General features: G+C 45.9%; 2 protein-coding genes and 1 pseudogene across 14 annotated transcripts in view; 1 reads left to right on the top strand and 2 right to left on the bottom strand.

Moving 5' to 3' along the window:
* Nucleotide 1: 1 nt before the first annotated feature.
* On the top strand, nucleotides 2-11134 carry LOC148819264 (rab5 GDP/GTP exchange factor-like; annotated as a pseudogene). Its single transcript, XR_016094332.1, has 9 exons — nucleotides 2-601; nucleotides 2067-2231; nucleotides 4156-4295; nucleotides 4576-4727; nucleotides 5031-5100; nucleotides 5639-5774; nucleotides 6236-6330; nucleotides 7267-7522; nucleotides 8173-11134. The product of XR_016094332.1 is annotated as a rab5 GDP/GTP exchange factor-like (transcript).
* Nucleotides 11135-12233: 1099 nt separating this feature from the next.
* On the bottom strand, nucleotides 12234-24073 carry LOC148819263 (ATPase MORC2A-like). Of its 12 annotated transcripts, none has more exons than XM_088935400.1 (7): nucleotides 23091-24073; nucleotides 19161-20082; nucleotides 17729-17789; nucleotides 16728-16865; nucleotides 15662-15838; nucleotides 14472-14565; nucleotides 12234-14149 (listed from the first exon to the last, which is right to left on the bottom strand). In XM_088935400.1, the coding sequence occupies exons 5-7, from the start codon at nucleotides 15805-15807 to the stop codon at nucleotides 13814-13816; spliced, it is 576 nt and encodes a 191-aa protein (XP_088791526.1). In that variant the 5' UTR covers nucleotides 15808-15838; nucleotides 16728-16865; nucleotides 17729-17789; nucleotides 19161-20082; nucleotides 23091-24073; the 3' UTR covers nucleotides 12234-13813. The 12 variants fall into 12 exon arrangements, with proteins under 12 accessions (XP_088791526.1, XP_088791533.1, XP_088791529.1 ...); XM_088935407.1 differs by having other exon boundaries at nucleotides 15662-16865; nucleotides 23633-23699; nucleotides 23827-24073; XM_088935403.1 differs by lacking the exon at nucleotides 19161-20082 and adding an exon at nucleotides 20133-20421 and having other exon boundaries at nucleotides 15662-16865.
* LOC148819259 (uncharacterized) overlaps nucleotides 16059-24075 on the bottom strand; it is a 78993-nt gene continuing 70976 nt past the window's right edge. The window contains exons 2-9 of the mRNA XM_088935477.1: nucleotides 20406-22825; nucleotides 19883-20082; nucleotides 19812-19836; nucleotides 18845-19042; nucleotides 17729-17789; nucleotides 16728-16863; nucleotides 16579-16617; nucleotides 16059-16149 (exon numbers count right to left, since the gene is read on the bottom strand). Coding sequence (XP_088791603.1) covers nucleotides 16059-16149; nucleotides 16579-16617; nucleotides 16728-16863; nucleotides 17729-17789; nucleotides 18845-19042; nucleotides 19812-19836; nucleotides 19883-20082; nucleotides 20406-21923 — 2268 coding nt within the window. The 5' untranslated portion in view covers nucleotides 21924-22825. The remainder of the gene's footprint in view (nucleotides 16150-16578; nucleotides 16618-16727; nucleotides 16864-17728; nucleotides 17790-18844; nucleotides 19043-19811; nucleotides 19837-19882; nucleotides 20083-20405; nucleotides 22826-24075) is intronic.

Raw genomic sequence — 24075 nt, 5'->3', positions numbered from 1 at the left:
GACGAAGCACCAAGAGACAAAAGAGGGTGAATCGTACTTTATCTCGAACTTGATTTATCTGTCAGCTTCGTTCATACACCGGTGTTGCAGTAAAGTGTAGGCACTGCTGCCGTCCAGCCCGATGAGTTGCCCTTCAACCCTCTTTTTGCTGTGTTTGGGACAGTGGGGTGGGAAATCGGATCTGACAGCCTCTGTAAACATCAAGACATCACGCACCGGCATTTGCGGAAACTCCGGGAAACAAGCAAAAGTTGTCTGGGCTGATAGCAGTAAAACGCCGGAAAAAAAGACCAAATGCATCTAGCAAAAAAAAACTCCAAGAAAAAACAGGCTGTTTTTCTCTTTAATTTGCATTTGAGATCCGGGGGAGAAAATGTCTGGGTTTGATCGATTTTATTTTCTAAGTTATTAAAAATGATTGTACAACAACAGGGCATCACTCACTTTCGGTGCCTAGGGCGGCGGATATAAAGCCTATTTGAAAACTAGTTAAATATGGAAAACTTAAATAAAGATAACTAGTCTAGTATATAACTCGTCTCCTACAACGAGATCGCATACGGGCGGCGATTGGTGTAATCTTAGCTTCAGCTTTGTGCAGGTAATTTACAACGAAAATATATTTTTTGAAGAGTATTTTATATCTTCGATTTTCGAACTTTTAGGAATTTTCGTTGAAGTAACGATTATACGCGTTGCTGTCTTTGTTCGTTGATGACTTTTATTGCATTAAGAAAATTGCATTGCTGACACGTTTCCAGAGTGCTGCCACTATCCAGAGATGAAACCCTTATCAACACTGATGTGCGGAGGAAAGGCGTTCAGAGATCAGTGCGGGCAGCTTTCCTTCACTGATTTATGAAAAATATGACGCAGCAGGTTAATTTGTGAAATTCAAAGTACTTGTAAGAGAGTGACGTTCATCTTTAACCTGCTAGAATCTGGTGATTAAACGAATCCGGGATTTATTGGCAAGTAGGCCTACACCAAGGTGGAGTTTGAGTCGCTTTAGTTTTTTTTTTTCTAAAACTCATCGCTTTTCCTGTAATAAATATTTTTTCATAATTTTTTTATTAAACTTATAAAGAATTTACAAATACAAGTACAACCAGAGGATCAAAAACAGGTACAATAGAAAAAAACCCAAACAGAAAAAAAAACATTCAACCGCCAGAGGTAATGAAGTAAATTGTGTGATCAAATTGTATTTTTTACATATATCATATGTTTTCCTTGCTTTATTATTTCTCAAATTTTGTATAGAATTTAAATAGTGTTTCAGCTCCACCTCAAAAGTACTAAAAAGGGGATTATTAGACCATTTTGATTTATGGATGTGAAATGACTAATAAATTGACTATAAATAAATGCTCTTTTTCCAAATTTTCTATTAAACAGTACAATAAAATATCAAAATCCTTAAATCTAAAAAACACCTTTAACTGCCTGCAAACAAAACTCTGGAAGTCCGTCCAAAACAACTTCACAAACACACACCTTACAAATAAGTGCACAAAAGATTCCCTTTCAGCCCGACAAAAAACACACAGATCATCCTGCTCAGGTTTAAATTTAGAGAGCACTAATTTAACTGAATAAAACTTATGAACAATTTTAAACGATATCTCTAACTTTATTTGTAATACCTATCAAATAAATATCCCAATATCTATCAGGAGTTGTCCAAACTAACTTCCAGTTTATATTTTGAAATATTGCATTCCAAAAAGATAAACCAGAAGGGATAAGATGGGGTTTACAAAGATTCCTTATATGAGTATTGTTACATTTCTTGTCCTCTCTTCCTGTAAATCTGAGGCATCTAGCGAGCAAGGCATGACTTCAGGCTGTCCCGTGACGCAGGAATGCTCTAGGTATTGCCCTACTTATAGTACACTGTACGCTCAACATTTAAGCTTCCCATGTGTTACTTAACCCATAACCTGGTGTTTTTGTTCTGGATTTTAGTTTTGATTCAATTCAGTTTATTTATCTGAGGACAAAGCTTGCCACTTGTGAAACTACAGTTCGCTGTGACATTAACAAGCCGTGACCCCTGTTTCCAGGCCAGGAGGAATGTGGGCGGAACCCAGGGGAATTCACGTGGACCAGTCGGAGCTGCTGTGCAAAGATGGCTGTGGTTACTATGGCAACCCCGCGTGGCAGGGCTGCTGCTCCAAGTGCTGGCGAGAGAGGTCTCGCAGGGCGCAGGCCTGCAGGCAGCACAGCAGGTAGGGCCCACGGCGGACCGCACTGCCTGAGTACACGTCCCGGGGCCGTGTCCCCGAGCCCTGCCTTTAATAACTGCGTCGCACGACTCAAAAAGAGTCGTTTTCAGGAAGCTTTCAGTGGTGTATCACCGTCCTTCTTGCATGTTTCTGTGTTCTTGTGAAAACATTCTAAAGCTCGTGATCAAAAAAAATGCTGCTTTTCTTCAGCTGTGATGCTGTTGACCACCTGCAGCTGCTCCCAAATTCTTGGCACAATATGTGCACACGATGTGGACTAACTGAATTGTGCAGATGGTATTTGGTGGGATCTGTTCATTCTTCAGGGCTTGGCGATTGTTTTGAATGTACAAATGTTGGTTAAATACCGAGCTTAAGTGTTTCCTATGGAATTGCATCTCACATTCACTTAAAAAAAAAAGAAAAATAGGTCAATCGCAGTGAACTTGTAGATTTGTTACAGAGCTGCGTACTAAGTTGAGTATTACTGGTATGGTACAGTCTCGGCACCATCCCCAACTGCACACTCAAGTGCAGCAAAAAAACCTGTGGAACAAGGTTGGAGACCAGCTGATCCCGTTCTTAGTACAGCATGAAGAAATAGAGAATAGTTGAATTATTCAGTCCAGTGAACTATTACGTGGGTCATCGTTAAGATATATTTATTACGGCCTCTCCCATATATAGCTGGACGGTCTTGGATATTTGATATTATCCCTGCTCCCCTCTAGGTTTTTAGTAAAGAAATGTACGCGTTTGTACGCTGAAATCCTCCAGATGAGAGCATGCAGCTACCTTTGCAATTTTTTATCAGTTTCATGGAGCCATGAAACCAGTACAGCAGCTCTGGGTTTAAATGTGATCATGTACTTTGCCACACTGGCTTACATTTTCATTTCTAAATGATATGGAAACACCTAAGGCACAGGAGAGAACACAGGGATATTTTTTTTGCGATAAGCTACATTTATGTGTAAGCAGTTCTTACTTGTCCTCTCCTAATTTTCCACCTGTGTTGACCCTACTTATCCCCAGAACAAGATTTTTGTGTTGACCTTTTCAAGTGTTTTTCAAGCACGTCTGTTAGCTTGTATATATCTTGAATGTACGTTTGGACGGCAGGGTGGTGCAGTGGTCAGCGTTGCTGCCTCGCAGAGCTGGGGCCCTGGGTTCGATTCAAGGAGAGTTTCTTTGTGGAGTTTGCCCTGCCTGCGTTCTTGTGGGTTTCCTCCAGCTGCTCCGGTTTCCTCCCACAGTCCAAAGACCTGCTGCTAGGACAAGCTGCTAGGCTTCTGGGAAAACGGGCCCTGGTGTGAGTGCGTGTTTGTGTCTGTGTGGTGGACTGGCGACCTGACTTGCATTTGTTGCTTGACAGGATAGGCTCCGGCTCCCCCTCAACCCTGTATTGGAGAAAGATGACATAATTCTGTATCCCTCCAGTGCCGTGTTCTTATAAGGAGTGTATTTATCTCTTGTGCATTAGAGAGATTGGGGTTCACGTGTGCACTAATTGATTGTGTGTACATGTGAGCTTCAGTGCGCAGCCTGTGTACATTTGAAGAAAGCATGTGCTTTTGGTACAAGGTGACAAGTGAAAAGAGACCATTGGGCTCATCATTTGTTTGGTTGCTAGTACAGCATTGAACATCATCTCATTCAACCCTTTTTTAAAAGATCCCAGGGAATCTGTTTCATGTATATGGCTAGGTTCTCTGTTCCAAATACCTTCCACCCTTTCTTCTTGTTCTCCGATACTTATTTTGCTGGTTTGGTTTGCCCTGAATTAGTTTCCTGCCTAGATCTTGCCAGTACTTTACAGGATGCGCTCGTTGCTTTCTGACTTCCCGTGGCCGGTGTGCCCTGGGGTGTGTAGATCTTCGCTCTGCGATGGCTAAGCGTGTGTGGGGTTGCTGTTTTGTGTCCACAGCCCTAGCCCCGGTGTGGAAGGGGGCTCAGCCATCACCTTCTCCAAGTTCGAGGAGAAGAAGAGCACAGAAAAGGGGCGACGAGTCAACACCATGAAGAGGCTTTTCTGGGGCCCTTCTTCCTCTCCGAAGAAACCCAACGGTGAGATGGTCCTCTACATAGCTCAAAACACAAAGGCGTCATTTTCTCAAAATGAGCCACAGGCTTTTAAATTCACCCATCACCTGACTAGTAAACTAAGGACAGTGTTTGTTTCACAGATTTCCTGTGAAATCTAGTTTGGCTCTGAAGTGAGTGTCAGTTGTGCTGTTCTGTTTTTATCAATGGGCGGCTCTCTGAGCCTGGGCTTTACCAGTCAAGCTCCTTCATCCCCTTGCAGGGTTTTTGGTTTTACTAATATCTGTCTCCTCTCTGTCCCCAGAGCCCACAGAGAGCCAGTCTGCTGCCCTAAAGGCGTTTCAGAGCCTCCAGCCTGGAGACTTTACTAATTTCCTCAAGCTGCTGTGCAAGCCGTTCTCCCAGAGCCTGTAGTCGCGCTGCACGGCCTTTGTCAACACCATGGAGGCCTACCATGTAATAGCCCCTCTCACCGACTACCTGTCTCTGTCCACGTCTCTGCCAGTCTCCCATCTGTATTTCTGCTCCCAGACTGCCTGTCACTCACAGCCTGTCTCCTGCCACCTCTCACCCTCCCCACTCTCTCCTTCCTCCTCTAGCCCACTGTGCCCCAGGTCTGCTAACGCTTTGTCCAGTGCCCTCTCACACTGCTTCTCTGAGAAGGTGAGGCAGCAGACCTCTTTCTAGTGTCACTGAGATGAAGAGCTTAGAACCTGGAAGAACTTGGCATTGGCTGATCCCCCGTCTGTCTCTTTGTAGGATCTGCTGGTACAGAAACAGTGGGATCTGGTGCAGGATTTTTATCAGAGTATCGCCGGACACTTCAGCAGTGAGTAAAAAGCAGTTGGAGGTGTATAATACAATTTTGTATGAACTTGTGTATCTTATGGTTGGCCCCCATTATTTAACTAAAGAACAACTGAATGGTCTCATGTGCTGTGTGTCTGACGGGACTGAATGGCCTTATGTATAAACTGTCTTGTTTGGTTGATTGTCAGTAGCGTAGTGACACAAGGGCCAGATTTTGCAGCAAATTGGGCTGGATGTGTTGGATCCAGACCTTTGCTGAAACAGTTTGTTACACAGTTTTCGGTACAGTTGAGATCTGGGATTTGTTCTGGTCAAGAAAGGGATAGAAGTCTTTTTCGTGCTGTTCTAGTCTGCCGTGTTGCCTGTACCCATAGAGAGAGACTGACCGATTGAACCCAAAGGTTCTGTGGAGCACAGAACCGATACGTGTGAGAGGAATGCCTGTTGCACGCCTGAAAGAGCGCTTGGCTGTGGCTTGGTTGTGCACATGCAGTGAGCTGGAGGAAGGGTGTGGGATTCCCTCGGGCTCGAGCTGCTGCCCCCCCTCTGTCCTGCAGGCCTCTCCGAGGAGCAGACGGTGCAGATGATGGAGCACATTGAAAAGCTGATCATGACGCGTCTGCACAAGTGGGTGTTCTGCCACGACAGCTCTGACGATGAGCAGAAAGACCTGGCCCTGCAGAGGAGGATCCGGTGAGACTCGGACCACAGACCTGGAAGCCCGCTGAGTACAGCTCAGTAACAGTCATCCTTTTATAGGCTGTTGTTCATAACAGATGCTGAAAATCCCAGAATACATCACCAAGCGGACAGCTAATCCTCTGGAGGAAATTTACACAAATAGGCTGAAATTATTCCTTAAAGTCAAAATCTCATTCAGGCTTACAGGGTGTAGGAAGGCAAGATATCATTCCTTAAGCCATGTGGGTTAAAACAAAATTTGTATCTCAGATTGCATACCTGCTAAACCACTGAAGGTTAGGCCCAGAGTCCAGAAAATCACCACATGAGTTTTTCTAATGAAGTGGACTATAATTGGACAGAGGTCTTTCCTTCTGTATTAGGTTTAGGAATGTCTGAAGCAGCCTTTTACTATTACATCTACACTGCCTAACTAGTTACTAAGCTGATCTTTGCCACTGCTATTTCCACAGATCTCTCAGCTGGGTGACCCCTCAGATGCTTCATGTTCCCATTAAAGAGGAGAGGTTAGAGGTCAACAGTGACGCCCTCCTGCCTGCCATCACAGGTGAGTTTTTTTTTAAGAAGGTAACTTTTAATTTCTCACTGATTAATAACAGAATATGGCTCTGTTGTTGTGCACTGAAATGTATGTAGATGCTATGCCTTATGCTGTTCTGTCCTCACCATCTCCGTTCGATATCTTAGGCTTTTTTAATTATTTTGTTCAGCTGGTACGTTCCATTGTGCTATTTTGAATTTATTTTTACAGAACAACAGGGTAAAGTGCACACAAAACCAGACAGCTTTGTATAATAGTCTTTGATAGACGACCACTTGAAGGCCTGCACATTCATGGAACCCAGTGACCCCAGTGGCTCTCTACCAGTGTCAGACAGGATCAGGGCATCATGTCTGGCCAGGCCACTGAGCATGACTTTTCATTGAGCACATAAGCGATCTGTGCTCAAGAGTTCTGATTAAACTCACTTCCTGGAACGCCTTCAAATGTATCTATGCCTTGAATGTGTAATAGTCCTGAACACCAGGATCACCTGTCTTGTCAACACTTTGAGTAGCTGTCACTGTCCTACATGGGGCTGTAGCTAGTTAGCCACTCTTATACTCTACCAATGGTCAGCATTGCTGCGTCACAATGCTGGGGCCCTGGGTTCAATTACAGGCCTGGGGTGCTGTCTGTGTGGAGTGCCTGCCCATGCTCTCTTAGGTTTCCTCTGGGTGCTCCAGTTTCCTTCCACAGTCCAAAGACATACTGGCAGGTTAACGGGCTTCTGGGAATGCTGGCCCAGTTGTGAGTATGTGCGTGTCCGGTCCAGGCTGTATCTTGCCCTGTGCCTGTTCCTTGCTGGAATAGACTCCAGCTCCTCCTGTGACTCGGAATTGGAAGCAGCGATTAGAACATTAGTGGATGAAGAGAGATTCTGAAACTTCCCGAACCCCAGTGGCCGTACGATGAAGGCATTTCGCCCCCTGCTCTCGGCAGCGATAATCGAGATGGACGCCCGGCGAGCGCCGCAGGACAAGCTGGCCTGCGTCTCCAAGTGCAACCAGAGTGTCTTCCGGGTGCTGGCCTCCAGAAGCTCGGAGCCGGCGAGCGCCGACGACTTCTGTCCGGCATGATCCTGGTGGTGCTGAAGGCCAGCCCGCCCCGGCTGCACTCCAACACGCAGTACATCACCCGCTTCGGCCTGCCGCACAGCCTCATGGCCGGGGCGTCCGGCTACTATTTCACCAACCTGGTGAGTCCAGCTGCGGGACCGCGGGCCTCTGCGGCCCAGAGCTTCCCCAGAGCGTCCCCAGACTGGCGCACTCCCGCGACGACCTTCAGGAATCTCTTTTGAACGGGGCGTGGCGTGGCTCTGAGGGTCTGTATGGGTGGGGCTTCACTGGTGACGATGACGATGATGAACAGCTGAGTTTCTTTTACACCGAGCAGGGCTGATGCAAATAAGCCCCGGTTACTTAATCAAGTATTCACACAGACCGCCTTAGTTATGCCTTTTAGTTGAATTGATTGAACTAGGGGGGACTTTTACACACAGGGACACTAGAAGTTGGATGACTGTTCCTGAAATTAATGAAACAAGTACCAAATGTTGGTGTTATTTGTTCACTCAGACTGTCTGTATACATCATTAGGACCCACATGAAGCACTGTCAATATTCCATAGGAAGAAAATGCAGGAAGGGGTGAATGCTTTTCACGAGACTGTATATGCAAGAAGAAACTAAAAATTAATGAACCACATGTGTACTGTAAGCAAGTCCTGTAAAAATTAACCATTTGACGTTCCTTTTATCATCTTGTGTATCATATGTCTGTGTCGCGTCCTGTCTGTTCACCCAGAAACTGTTTAAAACTGAAGCCAGGTCTCTGCTCTCCCGGCAGTGCTGCGCTGTGGCCTTCATCGAGAAGCTGGACGGCCCGGCCCTGAACCTGAGCGCCGAGGAGTTCGAGGGGTACATGCAGGGCAAGCGCGCGGCCCCGCGGGACGCGGAGACGGATTGCGAGGGGCTTCGGAGGGCCAGGAAGAACCGGCAGCTCCTGGCGGAGGTGGCGAGCCGGCAGGAGCAGCTGGCGGAGGGGGCGCAGGCCCTGCAGGCAGACCTGGCGCGGTGGGTGCAGGCAGTGCAGACGCAGGTGGAGGAAATCCAGGCCAAGGTCCCCCTGAACTTCACATGCACAGAGCCCCCGAGTCAGAGCTAGCTTCAGGGGCGTGGCCTGCCTGGGCGTCTGGATGTTCGCTTCTGAAACTTCAACCCCAGGTATTACTTTTGGTAAAATGGGTTTACAAATTACTGGGCTGAAGTTCAAGGCTTTGGTGTTTGAGACCTTATTGTAACAGTTCTGTGGAAAACAGGAAACCAAGTAACACGGTTTGATTTCTGGCTTCTGTCTCGAAGTGTTAGGTTTTGGCGACCAGCCCTTCAGCTGGGACTTTTGCAAACACCAGTGTTTTATCTTCAGTCCATTGCCAAGAACACAGCTATACCAGGGTGCAGGGTAACTCAATAGGTTTTCCTCGTGAAGGGCCAGCGCAGGGGGATGCTTCTTGGATCGGGCAGGCACTCTGAAGCAGGCCTGAGGGGTCCTGCTACACTAGGGTAGCACTGTTCAGTAAACTCAGAGAGGTCTCATTGACAAATTTGTTTTCTCAGAGGCTGCATTTACTGCACGTTGAACATGTTTTAGTTAGGAAAGTGTCAGCTGTGAGGTACCAGTAGTTCATTCTACAGTTGTACCTGCCTGCTTGCTTTCTCTGTGACACACCAATAAAGATGAGTATTTTGTTTCCTACTTAGTTATGAATATTTAAGCGCTGGAAGTCTTAAACAATACTTAAGAGTGGTTACTACTCAGGTACCTACATCTTTGCACCTTTTTTCATTTTTCTCTGAATTATCGTCAGTTGAATCCTACGTGATCTTAGCCACATATTTATTGTTTTTGTTTGTCGACTGTGAAGCACAGGAGTCTTTTGGCTGCTTAACCTAAACCGGCCTTTAAATAATCAGAATTGCTTCATTCCCAGGGCAGAGGGGAAGTAAAACATGCTCTGGGGAAAAAAAGGGTTTGCTTTGTAAACCCAGGTAATTGTACTGGTGCGACGATTCTAGATCTTTTGGAGTTATAGAGACAAGGGGAGTGGGTGTAGAAAAAAAACCCTCTTTCAACAGCAGTCTGATACGTGTAGTGAAGTGCCATATTTATACAACGCAAAGCTTTAACCTGAGTTTGAAGTGCAGTATTCAAGAACTGTTATTTGATTGTAACCAAAAATAACCAATGCTTCCCTCTTGTGGTGGAATGCAAGTATTACAGCACTCAAGTAAAACTAAGAGACAGGTCTGTAATTTAAGGAACAGGTCATCAATTCTGCTAGTCTCATTTCAGCAGCCTCTTTCTTGTACTTTTTAAAATGAATCAGGGTGCTCAATAGAAGAACATGTCTAAATTATTTTGTTTGTAGTGGAGTAGAGAAAGTTTGACATTTCTGATTTTTTTTGTCTTTCCTCAAGCGCCTTTGCGTATAAATAATGAAGTCGGGACCTTCCACCTCGGTGCCTTTTCTTATGAAGCTGGTATTGGTATTAGACTGTGATGTCCTGTTAAAGTCTGTCTCTGAGTGTAAGCTCTGTGTTATTGGTGTTCCTTAACTTTATCCCACGTATGTACTCAAGTTATGTAACTTAACAGGCCCGACCGTGGGTGGGAAAATGATTATTTTATAACAATTTGGTAAGCGATCAGAGGACAATCGCCTACCCCACCTATGGGTCCCAGTCTCCAGGGCCTCAAGAGCCTCTGGAATAAATGTAATGTTCTCGTGAAAACAGCCACTATCTCAACCCAAATTCATGACGATAGAGTGCTTGGCAGCACTGCCTGAAAACATAACTTCAGGCAGCTGGGACTCTAGCAACTATGAAATCTAGAAAGGAAAGCAGTGCATCACAACCCTTGTAACCATAGTGGTACAAGAACAAATAACTATTAACCAACTACTTGTATTTTGGAACAAGTTACAGTGTAAGCATACTAGTGCTTTCTGAATTAATCTCCAGCTGCCGCAGGCTGCTGTGTGCAGTTTCAGCAGGGCTAAAAAATGAGGAGGTATACGGAAGATACTCGTGGAACTTTCTGGGGGAGTGGGGGGTGGGTGAAGTGGGTTCACAATGATTGTGTTCAGTAAACAAAGCCACTAGCACAAGTCCTTGTGTTGTGTACAAGCAGTCTGCGTAGTGCTTGTGATGTTTACTGGTGACATGAAGTTTTGAATAAAGCACATGAAGAACCGATATGAATGTGTATTAACAATAAATTCTTATTCTCTCGTGCCGTGTCTTTTGGAATTGTCACCCTATACTTTAAAATGCTTGCATCAAATAATAGAAATACCTGTGCCTCTGAACTTTTTTTCATGCACATTTGAACTGTTTCACCATATTTATTTTATGTTGTTAAATGTTTTTTTGTTGTCATCCCTTTAATAATCATTCTAAATTGAGTTATGTTCTCAACTTCAGTACATTCCATGTCTGGAACATGTTTGCACATGGATAGAAGCTCCTTTCTGTTCCTTCTACAGTAGTTTTCCATGTGCATTTCATATCCAGAAACAGAATTACTGAAAATGTAAAGACTACCTTGCGCAGGACACATGCCCTCTGCTTTTGTTTTCAGAGCTGTAATTAAGATTTGTAAGATGCATAATCACTTGTAAAACAGAAACAGGTTCCTGCCAACCCTGAAGCTGTCTAAAATACCTCTGGTGCTCTGGCAGTCACCTTTCCTTTCTCATAAAAACTAAAGCCTATTTTTATCCAATAAAATGTCTTCTCAGAATGTACAGAGTTGTCTTTTTAAGGAAAATCATAAAACAATGAACATATTTAATTTTTAAAAGTGAAGCCAGGTGAGCTGTTATACTGAAACACTAAGAAATCACACATGAAACTGATTCTCCCTCCTTAGAGTTTTTAGGTTTAGGGTTTTAACTTTTACAGCTCAGTGTTTCCAATAATCTGTCCATCACAGTATCTCAAAAAAATCAATCCACCATTTTTAATAAACCACTTATTTCTTCTTTAACATTGTTAAAATAATTCTAAAAAAACCAAAACCTGTTGTTTCAGAGAAGGCAGAGGATCAGAAAAAATTGTATACTGAACTGTACGCACATTAGCCTGTTTCTGGGTAATCTGAAATTGAAATGATCCTCCTTCAATGTGTTGAACACAACCATGAGTTGGAATTTGGTGTATTAATCAGATTGGACTGAAATAAAAACATTATACTGATAATCCAGTAAACACTTTGGCTTGAGGGCATCCCTGTGGAGGTAGCCCACACTTTTGGTTGATAAACTGTATTTCTTTTGAAGGTGTTGAACTGTCCTCTCAACATGAACATGGACAGTTAACAGATCCCAGCAGGCAGACTGTTCAGGCTGCAAATCACAGAACCCAAGAAACGTATATGGGTCAATCAGGCTGGATTACAACGGTTAACAGGCTGTAATCAAAACTGAGAACAGGCAACAACAAAGATGGACTGTTAACACTAGTTATACAGTTTACACTTTACAGATAGTATTATTTCCTGACCTATTCATATACATGCTCTAATCTTGTTAAGGGAACAATTGTGGCACTATTTCTTGTGCCTTTAACAGACCCCAAAAGAGCAAAATCTGATCCTGCTGGGCTCAAACGTAGCTAGAAAAACTATAATTTAAAGCTGGGAAACTAACAATGATCCTTTCATCTGCAAGTGGATTTATAGCACAAAACTGTGTAGAAGTTTCCTGTATTAAACCCAGACTTCAATCCACCTGTTCACAGACATTTCCCCATCTAGATCGAAGGCTGCTTTCCGCAGTGAGGAGTAAAAGCTTCTGACAAACGGAAAACAGCAGTCAAAAAACCAGCAGGAAATTGCACCCTGCATTTAGTTAAAAGTTTGGATTTAATTTGGAGAACAGGTGACTGCATCAAGAATAAAAATCAGAGTACAGATGGTATTTCACAAGACGACAGCCTCAAAGAAACCCTGTTATCTTATGCACATCATCACAGTAGACTATGATGGCTAACATCCTTGAAATCAGCTACAGTTGGAAAAAATCCAGAATGATTAGTTCGCAGTTATTACCTGCTCTGTTTTTGTATGGCTATTTAAAAACCCTGTGGTATATACAAAGCAGTCTTACCTTACTTTGAAAATCTGTTTTTTTAACAGCAGATGCAACAATGGGAGTGCGATAGTGACTTTCTGACAATGGTCATTACTGGTTTAGCTTTAGTCTGAGCAAGACCTGACGTGAAGTTGTCACAGACAACAACAAACAGTCCAAAGAAAGCTTACGTTATTTTAGGTAAAATGTAGAAATTTTGAACTGTGATAACTAAAAATTAGGAATTTAAAAACCGTGGGGAAGGTGATGCGCTTTTCATAAACAGTCGTCCAACAGAAATATGTTAACAGACTGGAGCTCAGCTGTAAAAGTCACATTTTCCCTGGGTCCAGGAGAACACCACAGCCATCCAGGCAAGGTATCTTAGTTTCTTTGGAAGCAGAAGACGGTTCTCCCAGCTCAGCTCAATCTCCGTAGGTTACTTTGGTCCACAACCAAACAGCATCCTCCAGCCTCCTCTGCCCTTTCAATTGGCTGTCCTTAAAAGTTGAATGCAGTGTAGTTTTTGTTACCTTGGTACAATTAATGCCATTTAGCGTTATTCCTCCATCCCCGCTTAGCCACAGATTAGCGAAAGCAGATTCGCTTTCAGGCTCGGGGTGGGTTGGTGAGCACTGCCCACACAGGGAGGGTGGTGCCAGCCCTGTTCCCTGCAGGAGAGAGCTTCTGCAAAAAAAAAAGCAGTCTTTCTGCTCCTTTGCTTCCAAAGTGCTGCTGCAACCAGCCACTGACCCACCACTGCGATGCCCCCTTCTCCTGGACCCTCCAGTGCCACTGCCCACAAACGCCTTGGTCTCTAGGAATGCAGAACAATGTAAGAGAAGAACAGACGACTCCAGGAAGTGGAACAGGGTGAACGGGCCCAAGCCAGCTATGCTGTCTGTGATCAGTCCCTTTGGCTGACGTAAGAAGTAGGCGTCTCTTAATCTCCCTTAGTAAGCAGATCTTCAATGTAGGCGTCCAGCTCATCATCCGTGTTGATATCGATGTCCCGCAAGGTAGAGGATTAAATTAAGCCAAAGCTGTGGTGCCTGCTATTCGGCACAATGCAGCCAAAAATTATAGCGGAACTGCTGAAAATCTACATTTGAATTCGTAATGTGAAGTGAAAAGAGTCACTTCCAAACAAAAGTATCGGATCTGACAGTCAAGAGTACAGTCTGGTGCGTCTCGTAAAGGGAGAAAATACCCTTTAGGGATTTCAGAAACGTGTGCTTGCTAACAACATTCGATGAACAAAGAAAATAAAACTATTATTTACTTTAAAAGCAGTAGCATTTGCCCCAGCAAGGTAATTCAGCTGGACAGCCTGAAAGATATATCCAAGGTGCTTCACGCCAACTGAATAGGTCTAAACCTTGGATACAGTGGGTGCCACTTTCCCAGCAGTGGCCTGATAATTCTTACGAGCTGTCCCCTGTCCAGGCAGCGAGTGAACAGCGCGTGGGAGCCCAGCCCTGGCTGCAGCGCTGCTCTCACCTCCTGCACTTTCTGCAGCAGAGCCACGATGTTGGTGCGCAGTTTCTGCAGCTTCTCCTCCGTCTCGCGGAGCCTGGCTTCGGCGCTGTTGCTCTTCTCCACCACGGCCCGGGCCCGCGCGTCTGCGTGGCTCTGGTAGGAATTGCACAGCGTCTGCAGCCCCAGCTCGTACTGCTGGAAATACTCCTTCTGTGGAGGCAGGGCACGGCGCAGGCGTCAGCCCAGCTGCCCCACCCGAGACCGTCGCGTATTAAGATATAATATCTAACTTATGCTTACAATTTCCTCACAAACACAAATATTTATGTGTTAAATTCAACTTTCTAGAGTTTTCATATTTAGAATATGTAAGAAGGTGTAATAACCGCTAGTCAATTATATAACCAACAATGCTGTCTTCCAGTGTTCCCTGGTGAACCCTGGACGTCCCCCCATGCCCTGTTGATGAATGGTTATCTAACGGCAGCCTCGTGTCAGCAGGCTCTCTGCTCAATCCCAGAGTGCTCCCTACCATTGGGAAAGCCACCAGCTCCTCTGCAGTCATGGTGTTGACATCATCCTTAGGGATCTGGAAATCCGGAGGGAAAAAGTACCGTAGCAACATCCTGGAAGGATTAAGGCAAAGGGAAATATGTTACAGAATTGTGTCTGCAACCATAAGAATCTTTAAAGTACAGGAAAGATATTAATATGCTATGGAGAAGACTGAAGGAAAAGTACATAAACACTTGGTTCTCCGAACTTGGAATAATCAGAGCACTTTTCACTTGTCCATTGAAAAAATGTGGATTACCTGAGAACACGAGTCCCCAGTGGTCTCATTTGTAGGTGTATGAAATACCAAGGCTTCACAGAACAGTCTGCAGGGTAACTGTGTTTGAAGAGGCGAACTAACTTTGCAATCGCCCTGTACATCTCTATATATACGGGAGCCAGACACTCCTGCACAGCTGAACCGGTACAGAGAGATGCTCCGAGTGCAGACGATTCAGGCGTCGTGGTGAGGCGGAGAAGAATCTCTCCGCGGATCAGCGCCTCCAGCGATGGGAAGCTGCAAGCCGGCGGTGATGTTAGTCAGGGAGGCAATGTGCACTAGCCCTCTCCCTTAAGGCCCTGTGCCTCGTGCCACAAGGTGGCCCGCTCGAGGGACGAGCGCGTCAGAGGAACAAGCGTGTCCTTCCTCATGGGTCCTGCACAGTGCAGAAATTACTACTGGCACTTCCAAATCGGATGGGGATAAAAGGAATAAAAAACCGCTGAAGGGGCAGCATGGTTATCATTCTTTCAAGTAGGGTGCTACAACAGCATGCTTAGGCTGCAAAGGAACAAGTAAAGAATGGAATAAACCTTTACTTGTTCCGTGGTTATCATTAGCATTGCTGCCCCGGTTTAATTCCTACAGTGCTGTCTGCGTGGAGTTTGTATGTTCTCCCAGTGTTTGCATGGTTTTCCTCCCGCAGTCCAGAGACATACTGGTAGGTCAACTGGCCCTGGTGTGAGTGTGTGTCTGTGTGTGTCCTGCGATGGACTGGGTCCAGACTGTACCCTACCTTTTGCCTGCTGCCTGCCAAAATAGGCCCCAGCTGCCCTGTGACCCTGATGATAAAGTGGTTAGAAAAGGGGAGGATGCCACAGAGGTCCGGAAGCCCCAGGATCGGTCGGATACCCTCTCCGCAGCCCGTTACTCAGCCCCTGGCCTACCTCATCCTCACAACCAGGCTCTCGATGACTTCCCGGCTGGCCGTGGGCTGGGTGGTGTCGGGCTCCATTCGGGTGGGGGCTCCTTCCTCCTTCTCCATGTCCTCCAAGGTGTTGGGACTCTGGGACTCGGGCGTTGGAGGACGCATCAGCCGCACATCATCACTGCCCTTCAGCACCCTGCCAGCAAGACCGTGAGAAGGGCAGCAGCATCACGGACAACATCCCTGGGCTCTGGAGGACTGGTAACCACTTCTTTTCTTTGGCTATTTCATACCCCGCTTTGGAAGGCAGGCAGCTCAAGTACATTCAAGACAGTTGTGCTGTTGCTGCCGCCAAGACACGTTCCGTTTTATTGAAAATTGTCTGTCCACCAATTGCACCTTGCCTTAGACAATTCCTAGTGAGCAGGCTCAGGGTTGCCGATCAACGCCTGGCGAGCAGGATCAGCTAGATCAGCGTTGCCTATCCTCAGGATCGTGGTTGCATATCTAGCCTCAACATGGCAGCATGTTTAAATCACTTTTCACGTACAGCTCATCTGTACACCACAGAAAACTAGAATATCAGGTTATTCTAAAACCTTTCCAACTCGATTAGTAATTGTTATGGACATATTACAGAAAGCACTGTGTTGCTTACATTACCCTTGTCAAAAAGACCTTGATTAATGTAACCAGCATGACTATTTTATAGAAATGGAAAGAATTCAATTATTCAAAGAAGCTCTTGCCCAAATGTGCAAAAAGGTCAAAGAAAGTGTGCCATGAGAATAAACTCCACACCATTGCCTGCTGCTTCTATTTGTGTGAAGTGACAATGCATTGCTTTGTGTGCGTGGCCTCCAAAACGTTCCGCAGCAGGGTTCAAATATTTCAGGGTTAACCTCGGAACAGGTCATTTTTTACCATTTCCCCTACTGTGAACCAGTGCTCTGCAGAAAAACCTTGAAGAAATCCCTGAAATCGGAGATGGCAATCCGACACCGTTATCCGTCTACCTGCTGGTTTACTCCAACCATATTGTAAGGAACTCGGGAAAGCCTTCCCGAAGGGAAAAGGATACTTACCACCTGCTACGAGGGGTGATGGCAGTGGGCACGTAGTCAAACTTCACTTTCCAGAGAACGCCCTGCTTGCCAGCTTGCACAGACGAGACGCGGCCGGTGAACCACTCCTTGTTCACCTTCACTTCCACTAGTAAGCCTCTATCAGCAGACAAAGGGGACACTGTAGGCGGCCTGAAAGAGCGACCCTGCAATGACTCGCGCCCTTCACCTCTGCGAGCACAATCACGCACGGTCCAAACGAGGATGCCGCAGTGGAGGCAGAATTCTTATATTACAGTACACCCTCAGCTCAGTGGGCTAATAAATGAGAAGAGGTGTCTGTTATTGCCAAATGTCTGCTTAATCATGAATGTTTTTTTTTCATTTTTTTCTCAAAATATGCTATGACAAAAAATACATATACAACACGCAACTAACACCCGTGTAAGCAACTGATGTAGAAGGGCTTTTATTTAACTAGGCTCTGTGTGCCCCTTTGCTGTATTCTAATCCCTCATTGTAGCTTGTGTAATTCTGCTTTTCCTCTCATTGTTTTTCTGTAAAGCGCTTTGACAAGCCAATTGTAAGGGAGTGATATAAAATAAAGTTTATTATTGTCATTAGGGCTCCATTGGTATTCCTGAATTTTAAATCTATGTAGTATTTATTTTTACCTTGTTTTATTATGTATGCATCTTACAGATTATTTTTTTACATGGTTAGCATTATTTTAGAATTTACTTTTTAAAACGTACGAGTATTAAAAAAAATTGTTAAAGCATCTGAAACACAAACAAGACCCACCATGAGCAATTTGCCCACCCTTTACCTGCTCCATTGCCATTCATGGCTTTTAAATCTATTTAAAAGTATGCTGTACAAGAACATGTTACACTATCTAATGTTCAGTTAAAGCAAAGGTTTACTGGTCTGAGTCACTCTGGCCAGGCTCTCCCACTGGCTGGGCTGCAGTGTCTTAACATTCCTCCTGTGGATTCCTACAGCTCTCTAGAGCTGCTCACCTTTCTTTGCTGCCTTGAGATCCACTCCTGCTTCTTCTTCCTCTTCATTGCTGTCCGTGATCTGCCAACACAAGAGACAAGCCTGGCATTAAGCACAGCAGGGTCTGGCTCTGGAAATGAAACCACTAGCTGATGTCTCAAACGCCAGAGCAAATCTTTCCCCACCGTAGCCCCAGAGCCTCCAGGTTTCCACTCCAGATGAGCTCTCCAGCTGCTTAACTGAACCCTAAGTGAAGGTAATAATTTGGTTCATCAGATCCTGTCGACTACGAGGAGAGGAGGGCTAAAAAATGCCTTTAAATGCACTCCAAATGGGTACAGGTTTCAAGTTACTTTTGTTTTTGTTCTTACCATCTTCCGACGTTCAAGAACAGAAATGCATCAAAAGCTTCAATTAGTTTAAACTTCAGGTTCAATTAAATAACCAAGAGCTCAGAGCTCGGATAGGACACCGCGTGCTAGAGAAAGCGAAAGCTGGCGTTCTCTCACCAGCACAAAGAATTCATCAAATTCTTTATCTAAATACACCACAATCTGGATACTCAGATGTATGAATACCAAGAACCTTTATCATATCTAGATAATTTATCAGGGCGCCGGATGCATGTGTAGTGCCGGATGTGTAGTATTTGGGATGTTTTGCTCCCCAAAACAATTGCCACAGCCAACTAGATCTTTTCTTTCTGGCTTTATGTTTTTTTTACTGCTGTATAGTACATCATTTTGGCAAAAGGCAGTGGTTCATCATAAGGAGTCATCATCACAAAGGAAAATTTGCGAAGCAAAGCTATAAAATGTCATCACCTCTAGACACGGAAAGTGTCAGGTGCACCAAGCTGTAACAGAAATGTTTTAGCTACCGACATCATTGCCAATCTTGGCTAAAAAACTGCGATAGCGCGTCCACGTTTCCAGTATCGCATGACGTCAGCTTGAGACCCACAGAACTGCAGAATTGCGGGCCTTGCCTGCCAGAGAGAGGGCTGCAGGACGAGCCACACGCCAGGCTCTGCTGCAGCGACTGAGACCAGACACCGCCGCCTGTCTGTGCTGGGGGAAGGAGGCTACCGCCTAGAGGGCTTTTCGGAACCGCGCCCCGTCGGGGGATCAGCGTACCTCCACCACCACACTGCTCTGGGCTCTCCGAGCGCTTGGCTCGGCCGCTGCTCTGAACACCTGGGGCGCAATTGCAGCCGCCAGCCTGTTTTTGCCAGAGCTTGGCCTTTTCTCTTCTTCCTCCTCCTCCTCCTCCTCCGTGCTCTCAGCAGGAGGGAGTGTCCTCCGTCTGGAGCCAGGCATCTGCTTCCCAGCGCTCTGCAGATTCAAGGACAGCACATCGCACGTGACTCCGGAGAAGGGGCAGTCCAGTACAACACCCGCCACCAGAACAGACAGGGGAGCTTAGGGATGTGCAGAAACCTCAGGCCCTCACCTTCCCCACGTTGATATAATATTATCATTATTCAAGGTCCAACTGCGACGCCTTTAACATTTCCATTGGTTAAGCACACCGCGCTGCAGGAAAGTCCATCGTTCAGATGAGATATTAAGCAGACATCCCGACGAGCTGGTCATTAAAGATGCAGAGGCACTGTGCTTAAAAGCAGGGATGCTACCCGTGATGTCCTAGCTAAATTTCACTCTGGCTTTCAACCATTTCCATAAATCCATCAGAATGAACAGTGAAACACACCTCAAAAGACACAGGTGAAAACTAAGCAAAAGTCCAGTTAAAACCAAACAACGACTGGGCTCCTTTGCCCAAAGTCTGTCATCTTGTGTTCTTAATTTAGTCTTTAGTCTTAAAACACCCCCTTAATGCCACAGAAGGGAGTTCTCATATCTCTACCTGATCTGCCGCATAGTGTTGAAAAAGGGCGAGAGGCATCACCCAAGAAGGTGCAGCACTTCAGTGGGTGATAAAGTGGGTTTCCTGGAAACATGTAAATCGCTATATAAATGCAATTATTGCTACTATCCATGCAGTCCTTCTCTCTGTTTGTAAATGTACCCAATTTCCCCAGCCTTTGTGATGCACAGGGTTTATTTTAGTTCAAAGGAATCCTGGGTCGTGGTTGTTTGCCTGTTGGCCACAGGGGGGCGCGTGTCTGCGGAGCAAGGGGGTGTGAGCAGAGTCGGGGAAGAGCGCAGTACACTCCCTCCACCACCACGCTGCCCTCCGCTGTCTGCGCCCTGAGCTCCGTCACTCTCCCACTCTTCTGATTCACCGCAGGTGCCGAGCCGGTCACCTTCGTCTTCTTGGGCTGCGGCTCCTCCTCCTCCTCGCTGTTCTCTGCCTGGGGGGGGCCTCTCTTGCGCTGGCTCCCTGCGGGCGTTGCCTGCTTTGCTGTGCTCTGTGCGGCGGAGGGAGAAGAGGGGAGAAGGGCTCATTCAAGGCTCATACCTCTTTGCTCGGGAGCCGACAGCAGCTGGCCGTCAGCGGGAACGCTCCCCCTCTGCATGAGCAGGCTCGTACTCAGCTTGTACGCCGCAGTGTGTCAGAGCCGTCACAATCACCTACAACACATACTTCTTACACACCCAAGGAGCACAGATCAGACCACATACTCACCTAGAAATAAAGAACCCCAAAATTATATTGGTGTCCTGTGCTGATTATTCTTTGCCAGGCTTCCCTGCTGCATAGTCAACGTCCCGGTGACTATCAACCCTTCACCCCCTTGACTGCCTCCCTAAAAAGGACAGCACTTAAGTTTGCCATCATCTGGGAAAAGACTGGAGTTAAGGAGATCGCATTACAGACAGACTTGGGTTCATGAAAAGGATTAGTGTGCACCCCAGCATTGGCCCTACGACTTCTGCGTGGAACAGGAGTAGGTACATTTACTACACGGTCACAAGGAGAGAAGCTGGTAGTAGGCTCAGCCCTAGAAGGCTCGGTGTCAGACTCAGTCCTAACCTGCACAGCACCTGTAGATTCAGGAGCAGGTTCAAACCTAAGAGGCTCAGAGAACACTTCTGATTCACTACCACAGAGATCCTCATCACTAGCAACATCTAATGACTCAGGGAACACCTCCCGAGTTAATCTTGGAAGCGAAACCTCCTCCAACACTACAAACTCTGGCGGAGACTCTGAAAGGGTACTAACAGACGTTCCTGTGGGGGACTGGTTTCTAACACACCTGGGGGCTGGGACAGGGCCCACACATGGCCTTAAATTAACCCTGTGTACCCGCTTTATAGGACCACCTTCCAATGGTTCCACTGTGTGTGTCGTACCCTGCACCTCTACCACCCTATACACAGTAGGTCCCCAAGCATCCTGTATCTTATTTCTGCCCAACGGTCTGTGTCTCAGATAAACCAGCTGACCTACACTGACTGGGGGAAAGAACACTTTGTCTTCTTGCAGTGCAACTCTTTCCGCAGCTTTTTGTTCTGCGTACTCTTTAGCTCGGGCATGTGCTTCGTTCAACCGTTCCTGGTGGACCACCAGCCAATCATGTCTTTTATCCAGCACCTCCTCCTGGCCCAGTAACGCATCAACAGGTAAGTGAGGATGCACTCCGTACAGAAGGAAGTAAGGCGAATATCCCGTACTAGCGTGAGGTGTCACATTGTAGGCATAGACTAACTCCGGCAGATGTTCTGGCCAACGGCGCTTCTTCTCAGGAGGCAACGTGCGTAAAAGGTCATGTAGGGTCCTATTGAACCGTTCACAGTGTGGGTTTCCTTGAGGATGGAAAGGACTGGTGCGTGTTTTCTTCACTCCGTAAAGTTTACACAGCTCTGCAACTACCTGACTCTCAAAGGTTTTTCCCTGGTCACGATGCAACCTTTCAGGGCATACAAATTTCATAAACCATTCTTTCAGGAGGACTTTTGCTGTAGTGTCTGCCTTCTGATCACGAGTCGGGAAAGCCTGTGTAAACTTGGTAAACACGTCAGTAACTACCAACACGTTCTCCCGCCCATCAGAGGCTGGCTCGAGGACCGTGTAGTCGACAGCGACAACCTCTAAAGGCCTAGTAGCTATAAATGGTTTGATGGGTGCCTGGATTTTTGGCTGTGGCATTTTGGTCAGGATACACCATTGACACTTCTTGACCCACTGTTCCACATCATTATACATGCCCACCCAAAAGCATCTCTGTCTCAACAGATTCTGAGTGCGTTCAATTCCTTGATGACCCATCTGGTCATGTACACTTTCCAATATTTGATCTTTCATACAATCAGGCAGGAGGAGTTGGAAACATTCACCAACATGAGGATCTTCGATCACCCTGTACAATAGCCCATCAAGCTCTCGCACCCGGTGCCACTGTTTCAACAAAGACAAGGTAGATTTAGGCAACTTTGATCTCTCCTTATTCCCTGGTTTTCTCTACTTATTCCAGAACATCCGGAAAGCACTGAGAGAGGGATCAGCATCTTGAAACCGACGGAGCTCCTTCTTTGTATACCCTGGGAAAGTTTGGGTGTTACTCTGTGACTTGTTCAAGTTATCACAATCCACTCCCGCTTCCAAAACACGGATCTGTCTTATTTTGCAGCATTTCATACCGGCTGCCACCAAATCTGGCTCCAGGGGTGTGCCTCTGCTGACAACATTACAGATAGCCACACAATCATCATATTCGACATCATCAGGGTCAGGTTCAGGCTCCCCTGCAAATGGCTGCCTAGAGAGGGCATCAGCAGCAGTGTTGCAGCGTCCTGGGCGATAGAGATAAATCCCTAACCCCCTCTATGAACTGATCTCGGATAGCTCGCTTCTCATCCGACACTACATCAGGCGATACCTTTAACACAGCGCCGAGCATGCGAGAGAGAGAATGAGAGTAATTGCAAAGATCTTCCCCCTCCCTTTGCTTACAGCCATAAAAGGCTTGCAACAGTTGGGAAACACTGCGCTTCTCCCTGAAAGCATGTCTGAGGTAACTGAATATATCACTGACCTGTCTAGATTCACCACCCATACGTAAACGTACTTCTTCTAGGGCCGGACCCTTCAACAATGATAACACAAGGTCATACTGCTCAGCAGGAGTCTGTTCCCTGGCTCTGATTACTCGTTCAACTTCTTCGATAAACTCGTCAACGGAGCAACCATCTTTAGTTATATCACCACTAAAAGGCTGTACATTACGTTCTCTAGGTACATACACATATGAACGTTTTGGTTCAGGACCCAGTGCAGCAATAGTGGCCATGGCTTGGTCATATTTTCTAACTAGGTCTTCTACTTGAGACCTCAAGTCATGGAGGTTGTCACCATTACCATTCTCCGTAACTACACGACCATCAACTGCTGCACCATCATCCCTGTCATCACCTGACATTTTGGGAACTGTTCACAAACACAGTCTCTGTGCAAACATCAATCTTGGAATACCACAGTTCAGCAGATGAGTCTGAAGAGACAAGAAGACGTCCTCCACTGGCCGTTGGTGTCGTCTGGTTCCCAGCACACTGGCCACTGGACCTCTGGACCTGGCCTTCTCCGTCCGTTATCAGCCTCCTTGGACAGCTGTCTTCACCACTACCGTATTTTATGCACCACCGCTTTACTGTGAGAGTCAGAACCCCCAGACTATCAGAAACCCCACTCCTGGTACCAAAATTGTGTAGCCTGGCAAAGAATAATCAGCACAGGACACCAATATAATTTTGGGGTTCTTTATTTCTAGGTGAGTATGTGGTCTGATCTGTTCTTAGTTTAAAAAACAAAAATAAAATAACAAAAGAAATGACATATAACAATATTTTTATATACACACAATACGGCAGTGGTTCTTTCACGCAGAGGGGAAAACAAAGAAAACATGTTTAGTTTTACAGTTTTTTACATTCCATCTGACCATTACAGAAACGCATCTACACTGAACAACAAAAAAATAAATAAATTACATCACAGTTGAAGTTCAAACAACTCACCACGCAGCGCGGGCAGAAATAAGCCGCTCCCAGGCTGCGCGGGTCACCTCTCAGCCCTCCCTGAGAACTACATTACGACCATAATTAGTATCATACTTACAATTGCGTACACTTAACAAACGGTGCTAAACATAAATCTCTGTAAAGAACGAAGGAACAGAAAATACAAGGAGCATGTGAAACCCATTACTTACAAATCAATAAACAGATATCCCCAGCCCGAGTAGTTGTCTAAAAACTGGCTACCGCCTCAGTGTACTCCGTTAAAATCTAATATCCATCTCGCTACTCTTGTCTCAATCCTATGAAGTGCCCCTTTATACTCATTTAGGGGGTAAATAGGGCAACAACACCGTATTTACCGTTACAACTCCCTAGTAATTTCGGGGTCTTTTAACGGTAACTCACTGCTTCTGAGTCCCTACTGCCCATGCGCAGAACGC

The sequence above is a fragment of the Atractosteus spatula genome, chromosome 17 (genome assembly GCF_055471065.1).
Source record: "Atractosteus spatula isolate fAtrSpa1 chromosome 17, fAtrSpa1.hap1, whole genome shotgun sequence".
Classification (NCBI taxonomy): Eukaryota; Metazoa; Chordata; class Actinopteri; order Semionotiformes; family Lepisosteidae; genus Atractosteus; species Atractosteus spatula.
This window is presented reverse-complemented; position numbering and strand designations above follow the sequence as displayed.